Below are 12,020 nucleotides of genomic sequence, written 5' to 3'. Positions count from 1 at the left end.
GGAAGTGCCCCCCACCGTCAAAGGGGCAGGTGTAGTCTTTTGGTTCTGAGAGGTGACAGGAATGCAACAAACTGATGGGGGCGACAACTGTTCTCGTAGCGGTGGCATAAGAGGAGGTCATAGCCACAGGATGTAGGCGCTCAAATTTCCTCTTAGCCTCAGTGTAGGTCAGTTGGCCCAGGGTTTTATATTCCATGATTTTCCTCTCTTTCTGTAAAATCATGTCTAACTATTACCAAAAAAACACCCACGTCGTTGCCGCCCGCGTGGCATTCTACCAGTGTCGTAAACAGCCCCATCAATCTTACCGGGCTTGGGCGACGGAGCTACACGGTCTGAGTAGGAAATGTCAGTTTGTCACGGACACTCATCATGAGTCTTATGCTGATTCAATGGTTAGGGATGCTATTCTACGGCTTGCTCCTGATAAAGAAGTTCGGCAACGTGCCCTACAACTGCCAAACCCGTCGTTGTTGGAAGTTCTAAGCATCGCTCAATCCTTTGAAGTGTCTCACGCTGCTGGCGTGCAAATAGACGCGTGGTGTGATGTAGGCGCTGTACAGTCAACTTTCGACACGGACAATTTGACTGTTTCGCAGGAGAACGAAGATGTGGCGGCGGTTCGCTCGCGTAAACAATGCCGCGTTGGGCCGCAATGCTCGCAGCGAAAACAGCAACCACAGAAGCAGGTTCGTTCCGCACTTCCTTCTTGTCCACGTTGTTTCATACAGCATGACAGGGCCGCGTGTCCAAAACGTTGGGCCACGTGTAATTCATGTAGGAAAAAAGGCCACATTGCTTCTGTGTGTCGACGAGAACGAGGCATCGGACATGGATGTTAACTGTGTACTTTCTCAAACAAATAAGTTGTTTGTTACTGTTCGTGTTCTGGATAAAGACATTCGCACGCAAGTGGACACTGGCTCTGCAGTAACTCTCATTAATTCTCGCACGTATTTGGAGTTGGGCTCCCCTCCCTTGTCTCCAGTTACGCGAAATCTGAGAACTTATAATAAACAGAAAATTCCTATCATTGGCCAGTTTGATGCTTCCACTGCCTACAAGTCTGTTGTTAGGCCCCTCACGTTTTATGTAGTGGATCATGCGGGCACTGAAAACCTGTTCGGTTATGATGCTTTCCAGTTGTTCGGGTTCTCCATTGATGATGATGTGCACCTCATATCTGAGTATATTCCGTATCAACAGCTGGATGGATTGTGTTCTGAATTTTCGTCCGTGTTCTCTGCTGGTCTGGATCATGCCAAGTATTTTGAAGCCCACATTACTCTTAAAGCTACAGCGCGCCCTAAGTTTTTCCGGGCACGCCCTATTCCGGAAGCGTTGAGTGCACCTGTCAAGGCTGAGATAGACAGGTTAACAGCTTCAGGGATTCTCCTTCCTGTTACCTCCAGCGAATGGGCATCGCCAATCGTGGTGGTTTCTAAACCAAACGGGAGTATGCGATTGTGTGGTGATTTTAAAGCCACTTTCAACGCTCAGAGCCTCATTGACACTTATCCTCTTCCCCGTCCTGAGGAGTTATTTACCAAGCTCGCTGGGGGCCAGTTCTTTTCCAAACTTGACTTGTCGGAGGTGTACCATCAGTTGCCGTTGGATGCTTCTTCCAAGGAATTTCTCGTCATCAACACTCCTTGTGAGTTGTATCAGTACCAGCGGTTACCATTTGGCATCGCTAGCGCGCCGGCCATTTTTCAGCAATTTTTGGAACAGCTCACGGCTTCCGTTCCCGGCTGCATAAACTATCTGGATGACATTGTTGTCACGGGGACCTCCACTGAGGAGCACCTTCGCAATTTGCGTTCACTGTTTCGGGTTTTGCATTCGGCTGGGTTGGGGTGCATTCTGGACAAGTCACAGTTCTTCCAACCCTCCATTGTGTATCTTAGTTTCCACTTGTCCCGTGAGGGTATACGTCCTCTACGTCAGCACATTGTGGCCATTAACGCTCTACCCCGGCCGTCTACGGTCAAAGAACTTCAGGCGTTTCTAGGCAAGATTGCTTATTATCACAAGCTCATTCCATCTGCGGTGGCGGTAGCTCATCCTCTGCATCAGCTGTTATGCAAAACGTCTCTTTCTGTTGGTTCGACGAGTGTGAGCAGGCTTTTGTCCGCCTGAAGGCTCATTTGCAGTCGGCACCTTGTCTTGCCACATTCCGTCCGGGTCAGTACTTGGTTCTGGCGACTGACGCATCACAGTATGGCCTAGGGGATGTTCTCGCCCTTCGGTATGAGGATGGGTCGGAACGACCCATCGCCTATGCTTCCAACACCCTCAATGATGCGCAACGGCGTTACTCTCAAACCGAAAAGGAGGCGCTCGCTATCATTTATGCTCTAAAAAAGTTCAGTGTTTTTTTGTATGGTTCTAAGTTTCACCTCATCACCGACCACAAGCCGCTGGTCTCTCTGTTCAGCCCATCAGCATCGCTTCCGGATAAGGCAGCTCACCGCCTGCAAAGTTGGGCCTTATACATGTCTCGTTTTCACTATGAGATTCACTATCGCTCCACAGCCCAGCACGCCAACGCTGACGCATTGTCGCGATTGCCGATGGGCCCCGACTCGGTTTTCGATCGTGATGAACTACTCTGTTTCCACATTGATGAGGAAGAATGTCGTGCAGTCGAGGGTTTTCCACTTACAGGTTCGCAGGTCGCGTCGGCTACTGCGCAGGACCCGGTCCTGCGTCAGGTGATCGGTTTTGTTCAACGGGGTTGGCCGGACAGGACCAAGGGCCGGGCATCAGATCCCCTTCGCAACTACCATCCCTTGCGCCTTCGTCTGTCTGTTCGTGATGGTGTTGTTCTTCTGGCCACGGATGGTGCATCTCCACGGGTCGTGGTGCCAGCCTCTCTTCGCAAAGATGTTCTCAAACTGTTGCATGAAGGCCATTGGGGTATTTCTTGGACTAAGTCCCTGGCCCGCAGGCACGTTTATTGGCCTGGTATTGATTTGGACATCGCCCACATGGTTGCTGCGTGTGGTCAGTGTGCTCAACAACTGGCTGCACCTCGTACAATGCCCTCTCTGTGGCCTGATCCGGCGCAGCCATGGGAACGGGTGCACGCTGACTTTCCCGGCCCCTACCTCGGTACTTATTGGCTACTGTTGATTGACGCCTTCTCGAAGTTTCCGTTTGTTGTTCGATGTCCGTCGCCCACCACTGCGGCAACGACGCTGGCTTTGCCCAAAATCTTTGCGCTAGAAGGTCTTCCATCCACGATCGTCACGGACAACGGCCCTTAGTTCTCTTCGCAGGCCTTCCGTGATTTTTGTACTGGACTAGGGATTCATCATGTTACAGCAACGCCCTTCCATCCGCAATCGAATGGGGAGGTTTAGCGCCTTGTCTGCACTTTCAAAAGCCAGATGAAAAAATTCCTTAGTGGTTTTTCCACAGATGATGCTCTGCTGCAATTTCTGAGTGAGTTCTTATCGCTTCACGCCTCTGGGTGATCGCAGCCCTGCTGAACTCTTGCATGACCGCCAACTGCGCACTCTACTGCACCTGCTTCACCATGTCAGGCCTCGTGCTGTGTCCCCTAGTGCGGGAAAATACTCGGTGGGCGCCGACGTGTGGGCACGAGGGTATGGATCTCGCCCTAAATGGATTCCAGGGGTGGTCAAGGCTCTTCGCGGCCACCGGCTTTGTGAAATACGTACGGACGACACCATGGTTGTTTGCCATTATGACCAGATGCGCCCACGAGTGGTGGCCACGCCGGTGCCACCACCCCTTCCTTCGCCACCACCAGCCCAAGAAGCCAGTCCTGTCGCTGCTGCCGATCTACTGTATGTGTTGATGCAGCCGACGTCGCTACCGCTTCCAAGTACGCCGGAACCGGCCCCAGTCGCGACGCCGCCTTCTCCGGGACCCATCTCGCAGGAGCACACCCCCAGGTCCACGACACCTATGGATGTTGCTCCGGAGTTTTCACCCATCATCTCATCCAGGAGGCACTTTCCACGCACGAGCTTCCGTCCTGGACATTTCGACCATACTCTCGTGTCTCTCCATGGGATCTTCTCGGGGCCTCACAAGAGGCCATGGATGTCTCCGCACTGTCCATGTCTCCAAGGAAGTGAGTGTTTTTTTTTTTTTTTTTTTTTTTTTCAAGGGGGGAAAAGTGTTGTGACAGTGCCACGACATTTAACAGTGCCGCCACGACAGTACGCGCAAACAGCGATAGAGGCGTTCCGCAACTCAGCTGAGCGCGGGAGCGCCACCTAGCTACGAACGGTGCCGGTCGCATGTCACGGCACGGCAGTCGAATAAGAGATACTGAGTTGTTATCATGTAACGAGCTATTGTTCCTAAGTGAGTGTGTTTAATATCCACGCAATTATTGGTGATTAAAGGTTATAACAGGCCCTTCTGTCAGAAACAGTTCAGCACGTTGAGGACATCGAAAGGAAACTGAACAGTTTTAGTGGACCTACAGCACAAATATTCAAAAGTTAAATTCAGGCGTGTTTAAAAACAATAGTGAGTTTCAAACTAAATGCAAAATTTCAAATGTGTTACATGGGCACCAAGAAGGGCATATTGATGTGAGTGTGAGTGACGTGCCCTGTTATAAATTTACTAGACTGACATCTTGTGGTGTGGAGTGCTCATTTTCCCCGCAGAACGCAGTGTTTCAGGATACTAGTCAGTTGTCTGTGAGGGACAACTTGAGGATGACTCACTGTGCATAGTAATTCTTCAGCAATCAGTGTGGCACAACATAATTGCATTCATGAGTACTGCATATTGTTCATATTCCCATAAATAAAATTAATTATAATCAAATATTTTTACTTTATTTTCCCATATTTCAAGCATTGTTAAAACATAAAAAATTAATAACTCCCCAACTTTTTAGCACCTAAAAATCCGACCCCTACTGATAATAATGAAGATTATGTTATCTATAAAGACTACAGTTTTACACATATATCATATAATATTAAAAGGATGTATATCGAAACTGTACCTCACAACAAGGCCTGGTATCTCTTTTGTCAGCTGTAGCAGTAAAAACACAATAAACCATTCATCTTCAATGTTATCTCCAAAGTGAGCGATTCCATGCAGGTGCAACGGTACGTAATCTGAGAAAAAAAGAGCAAGCACAAGCACTATTTTTGTCTGCCATAACAAGTACTGTAAGATATTAAATCAAACAACGGAAAATCCAGGATGGAATGTAACAATACTGAGAAGGAAAGTTGCTACCCACCATGTAGCGGAGACGATGAGTCGCAGGTAGGAACAACAAACAGACTCTCACAATTATAGCTTTAGGCCATTGTCAACAGTAGATCCCCCCCACACACACTCATGTAAACGGAACTCGCACACACGACTGCAGTCTCAAGCAACTGAAACCACCAGTTGCCTGAGACATGTGTGCTAGTTGCGTGTGCGTGTGTGTGTGTGTGTGTGTGTGTGTGTGTGTGTGTGTGTGTGCACTGTTCACAACGGCCTTAATGGCTGAAACCTATAACTGTGAGAAGCCTTTTGTTGTGCCTATCTGCAACTCAGTATCTCCGCTATATGGTGAGTAGCAACTGTCCTTCTCAATATTGTTGCAGTATGACATTAAATTTATGAAGAGAAAGCTTGGACAGTATGCACCTCTCTCAATCTTATATTACACAACACTTTTTTCTGTATCACTATAAATTTATTAATAAGAAGAGGAACGCTTAGCATTTTTAGCAATAACTGCTTGGAAATTTTCAGGCGCTTTACAAACCGTGCCACACTTTTCACAATGCTGATGGATTACTACAATTTTATTTACTATAAATGAAAATTTCTCTGTGTTCTGCAGCCTGACTTTAAATCTATCTCATGTATAAGAAACCATATACATCAGTGAACCTATTTATTTGTGCAGCTCTTATTCAGTCTTTCAGGTTTCTTATACAAAACCAATTATTGCATCTATATGTTTATTGCAAAATTCATGCAAAAATGTGACAAAACAGCATACACTGAGAGTTGTCATCACAGCATTGAGGATTGGAAAAGGTGTTTCACAAAACCCTCTCACTTTTTCTATTTTGAGAGCATTAGGTTTTTCAATTTTCATTTTGTTGCTGCCTCTGCGAGTCACCTGTTTCTCCTTCTATTATGCCTGCTAGTACCTCCCCACCCCAGTCTTGCCCCAAAATCTGAATCCATTTCAAGTGCTACATGCCTTCCCTCTCTCTCGCTATTCCTTTCAGCATAAACAACCACTCACAAACAATTACTGTAACCATAGCTGCATGTAGGCATGTCTGAGTAATGTGATGTATGTGAGCTGCATGTGGGTTGGTCTGAGAAGAGTGTGTGTGTGTGTGTGTGTGTGTGTGTGTGTGTGTGTGTGTGAGAGAGAGAGAGAGAGAGAGAGAGAGAGAGATGGAAAAGAATCTATTTGTGAGTGATTATCTAGATTTTTGGGTGTATTAAGAAAAATTAGACAGGATTCTGCCTTATTCAAGACAACATTTTTTACTTATTATTAGCCAAACACTTTTCAACCCATTATATACTACATTCAGTGAGATTTTTGTTTATTTTCTTTCTTACATTATGCTATTAGCTGTGTATGCTGGTAGCTCAATATCTACCATCCATTCTACAGCTTGTCCTTTTTTATATTATGATCTTCCTTCCCTTGTTTGTGACCTGTTGAAGCTCTTATTTCTTTTTCAGGTATTAAACATGCATCTGATTATAATTTATCCACAAAGCACAAGGTTTTTGCTGCTGTTTCATGTGAAAAGGTGGCAGAAATTGTGTGCTTTGCTGATACACTGTAATCAAACACACGTATAACAGCAAGAAATGACAACTGAAAATGAAATAAGTGCTTCAACAGGTTACAAACAAGAGAAGAAAGCTCACAACATAAAAAAACTATGAAAAGATGTAGAATGTAAGGCAGATATAAAGCTACTAGCATATACAACTAATAGTGCCATGCGAGAAAGAAAATAAAAATCCCACTTAAGATAGCACATAAAGTGTTGAAACATGTTTGGATAATAACAAAAATAAAAAATAGTGTCTTTCACAAAGTGGAATTCCTCACCAATATGTGACTGGTTGCCTTTCTTCTCCATTTTTGTGTATTGCAGTCTAAAATTAAGTTATAAATATAGTAACTTTGGTTAAGTGAAGCCTTCTACATATACTTCTACATACATACTCCACAAATCAGCGCATGGTGCATAGTGGAGGTTACCTTGTACCTCTACTTGTCATTTCCTTTCCCATTTCACTTGCAAAGGGAAAAATGACTGCTTGAATACCTCCATATGAGCCCTATTTTCTCTTATATTATTCATGGTCCTTACATGAAATGTACATTGACGGCAGTAGAATCATTCTGCAGTCAGTTTCAAATGCTGGCACTTTAAATTTTCACAATAGCATACTGTGAAAAGAAGTGATCTTCCATTCAGGGATTCCCACTCGAGTTCACGAAGCATCTCCACAATACTTGCATTTAATCAACTGTACCAGTAACAAAACTAGCAGCCCAGAGCTGAATTGCTTTTCTGTCTTCCTTCAATCCCACCTAGTAGGAATCCCAAACACTCGAGCACTACTCAAGAATTGGTTGCAGTATTAAATATACAGTCTTCTTTACATATGAACCGCATTTTCCTAAAATTCTCCCAATAAGCCAAATTCGACCATTCACCATGTCATTTCATATCTCTTTGCAACATTACACCTAGGTATTTAATTGATGTGACTTCTGTCAAGCAGTACACTAGGCCTACTAATGCTATATTAGAACATTATGGTACTGTTCTTCCTACTACTTTGCATTAACTTACATTTTTCTACATTTAGAGCCAGCAACCATTTATCACCCCTACAACAAATTTTGTCCTGCAAATTCAGCAAACAGCTGCATACTGCTGCACACCCTGTCTGTCAGATCATTTATGTACATAGAGAATAATAGTAATAGTGGTCCTAAAATACCTCCCTGGGGTACTCCTGATGGTACCTTTACTCTGATGTAAACTCGCCATTGAGGACAACATACTGCATTCTATCACTTAAGAAGTCTTTGAGTCACTCACAATCTGGATACCTATTCCATATGCTTGTACTGTTGCTCTTCATCCACTATTCACAGGATATCATGTGTGAAAGCAGCAAAATTAGTTTCACTTGAGCAATGCTTTCTAAAACCATGCTGTTTTGTGGATAGAAGCTTATATGTCTCAGTGAAATTTGTTATATTCAAACCAAGAGTATGTTCAACAATTTTGTAGGTCTATTATTTTACCCTTTTTATGTACCAGTCAGCTGCTCTTTTTGCCAGTCACTTAGAACTTTGCTCTGGGTGAGAGGTTCACATTAAATTCAAGCTAAGTAATGGGCTAATGCCATAGAGTACTCTCTGTAGAACCCAATTGAGATTCCATGTGGACCTGACAAATTATTTGTTTCTACTCCTTCCAGTTGCTTCTCTAAACCAGGGATGCCTATTACTATGTCCTCCACACGGAGTCTGTACGATGGTCAAATGACGGTACGTTTGTGTGATCCTCCTGTGTAAATTATTTCTTAAACATGAAATTTAAAACTTCAACTTTCCTTTTGCTATCTTCTATTGCTCGACCAGAGTAGTCAACAAGTGACTGAATAGAAACCTTCAACCCATTTGCTGATTTTACTTATGTTCAGAATTTTATTGGGTTCTTGGCAAGATCTTTTGCTAAGGTGCGATGGAATTAATTGGTTTATGTGTCGTGCATCAATCTTTTTACAGATGCACAAATCTCTAACTTCTGCCTGTCATCATTTGCACACTTTCTTTTGAATTGAGAATGCACAAGTCTTTGCTTCCTCAGAATTTTCTGAATTTTGTCTGTAAACCATGGAGGGTTATCCTTAACCCAATTACTTGACACACGCTACTCCAGAACACAAATAACATCCTGTGTAAACTTTGCACATAATTCCTCCATATCCTTCATACTGGAACTAAATTATGTCCATTCAGTCTCTAAATGGAATGCAAACAACTGCTTCACCAACTCACAATCAAACGGTCGCCTTTCAACCTAACCTACATCTACATTGATACTCTGCAAATCACACTCAAGTGCATATCAGAGGCTTCATTGGACCACCTTCACAATAATTCCCTATTATTCCAATCTTGAACAGAGTGCGGAAAAAATGAACACCTATAGCTGTTTATGCAAATTCTGATTTCCCTTATTTTATTATAATGATCACTTCTCCCTATGTAGGTCAACTTCAACAAAATATTTTTGCATTTGGAGGAGAAAGTTGGTGATAGAAATTTCAGGAAAAGATTCCACCGCAATGAAAAATGCCTTTGTTTTAACGATGCCCAACCCAAATCCTGACACTCTTTCCCCCCTGTCGCAATAATACAAAACATGTTGCTCTTCTTTGAAATTCTTTGATGTACTCCATTAATCCTATAGCAAGGATGCCAGACTGCGCAGCAGTACTCCAAAACAGGACGGACAAGTGTAGTGTAGGCAGTCTCTTTAGAAGATCTCTTGCATTTTCTAAGCGTTCTGCCAACTAAACGCACTCTTTGTTGTGCCTTCCCCACATAATTTTCTGTGTGTTCTTTCCAATTTAAGCTGTTCATAATTGTAATTCCTTGGTATTTAAATGAATATAGGGCCTATAGATTTGACAGATATATCGTGTAGGCTAAGCAAAGTTTGTCGAATTCCTTTTAGCACTCATGTGGATCACCTCACACTTTTCATTATGTAGGATCTACTGCCAATTATTGCACCATACAGGTATCTTTTCTAAATCACTTTGCAATTTGTTTTGATCTTCTGATGACTTTACTCAGTGATAAACAACAGCATAATCTGTCTCCTAAATCACTTACATACACAAGGAACAGCAGAGTGCCTGTAACACTACCTTGGGGACGCCAGAAATCACTTCTGTTTTACTCGATGACTTTCCATCAATTAATTCAAATTGAGGTCTCTCTGACAGGAAATCACAAATCCAGTCACATAACTGAGATGATATTCTGTAAGCAGGCAATTTCAATGCAAGCCGCTTGTGTGGTACAGTGTCAAAAGCCTTCTGGAAATAAGAAATACAGAATCAATTTGAAATCACTTGTCAACAGCACTCAATACTTCACGTGAGTAAAGAACTAGTTGTGTTTCACAAGAACATTGTTTTCTAACTCTGTGTTGACTGTGTGTCAATTGACCGTTCTCTTCAAGGTAATTCATAATGTTCAAACACAATATAAGTTCCTAAATCCTGCCGCATATTGACATTAATGATATCATCATCATCATCATCATCATTTAAGACTGATTATGCCTTTCAGCGTTCAGTCTGGAGCATAGCCCCCTTATAAAATTCCTCCATGATCCCCTATTCAGTGCTAACATTGGTGCCTTTTCTGAAGTTAAGCCTATTACTTCAAAATCATTCTTAACCGAATCCAGGTACCTTCTCCTTGGTCTGCCTCGACTCCTCCTACCCTCTACTGCTGAACCCATGAGTCTTTTGGGTAACCTTGCTTCTCCCATGCGTGTAACATGACCCCACCATCTAAGCCGGTTCGCCCTGACTGCTACATCTATACAGTTCATTCCCAGTTTTTCTTTGATTTCCTCATTGTGGACACCCTCCTGCCATTGTTCCCATCTACTAGTACCTGCAATCATCCTAGCTACTTTCATATCCGTAACCTCAACCTTGTTGATAAGGTAACCTGAATCCACCCAGCTTTCGCTCCCATACAACAAAGTTGGTCGAAAGATTGAACGGTGCACAGATAACTTAGTCTTGGTACCGACGTCCTTCTTGCAGAAGAGAGTAGATCGTAGCTGAGCGCTCACTGCATTAGCTTTGCTACACCTCGCTTCCAGTTCTTTCACTATGTTGCCATCCTGTGAGAATATGCATCCTAAGTACTTGAAACTGTCCACCTGTTCTAACTTTGTTCCTCCTATTTGGCACTCAATCCATTTATATTTCTTTCCCACTGACATTACTTTCGTTTTGGAGATGCTAATCTTCATACCATAGTCCTTACATTTATGATCTACCTCTGGAATATTACTTTGCAAACTGTCAATCCAATCTGCCATCACAACTAAGTCATCCGCATATGCAAGACTGCTTATTTTGTGTTCACATATCTTAATCTCACCCTGCCAATCTATTGTTTTCAACATATGATCCATAAATAATGTGAACAACAGTGGAGACAGGTTGCAGCCTTGTCTTACCCCTGAAGCTACTCTGAACCATGAACTCAATGTACCGTCAACTCTGACTGCTGCCTGACTATCCATGTAAAGACCTTTAATTGCTTGCAGAAGTTTGCCTCCTATTCCATAATCTCGTAGAACAGACAATAACTTCCTCCTTGGAACCCGGTCACATGCCTTTTCTAGATCTATAAAGCGTAGATACAATTCCCTGTTCCACTCATAACACTTCTCCATTATTTGCCGTAAGCTAAAGATCTGGTCCTGACAACCTCTAAGAGGCCTAAACCCACACTGATTTTCACCCAATTGGTCCTCAACTAATACTCGCACTTTCCTTTCAACAATACCCGAGAAGATTTTACCCACAACGCTGATTAAAGAGATACCTCTGTAGTTGTTACAATCTTTTCTGTTTCCATGTTTAAAGATTGGTGTGATTGCTGCTTTTGTCCAGTCTGATGGAACCTGTCCCGACTCCCAGGCCATTTCAATTATCCTGTGTAGCCATTTAAGACCTGACATTCCACTGTATTTGATGAGTTCCGACTTAATTTCATCCACTCCAGCTGCTTTATTGCACTGCAATCTATTGACCATTTTCTCCACTTCCTCAAATGTGATCCTATTTCCATCATCATTCCTATCCCATTCTACCTCGAAATCTGAAACATTACTGATCGTATTTTCACCAACATTGAGCAACTCTTCAAAATATTCCCTCCATCTGCCCAAGGCATCCACAGGATTCACCAGCAG

The 12,020-nt window shown here is 43.3% G+C and overlaps 1 protein-coding gene across 1 annotated transcript in view; it reads right to left on the bottom strand.

Annotated features, from left to right (window-relative positions):
• The window catches only part of LOC126473384 (protein ecdysoneless), an 81,890-nt gene that overhangs the window by 59,823 nt on the left and 10,047 nt on the right, over positions 1-12,020 (bottom strand). The window contains exon 2 of the mRNA XM_050100392.1: positions 5,000-5,117. Coding sequence (XP_049956349.1) covers positions 5,000-5,117 — 118 coding nt within the window. The remainder of the gene's footprint in view (positions 1-4,999; positions 5,118-12,020) is intronic.

This window comes from Schistocerca serialis, chromosome 4, assembly GCF_023864345.2.
Source record: "Schistocerca serialis cubense isolate TAMUIC-IGC-003099 chromosome 4, iqSchSeri2.2, whole genome shotgun sequence".
Lineage (NCBI taxonomy): Eukaryota > Metazoa > Arthropoda > Insecta > Orthoptera > Acrididae > Schistocerca > Schistocerca serialis.
Note: the sequence above shows the minus strand (reverse complement) of the source record. Positions and strands in the feature narration are given on the sequence as shown.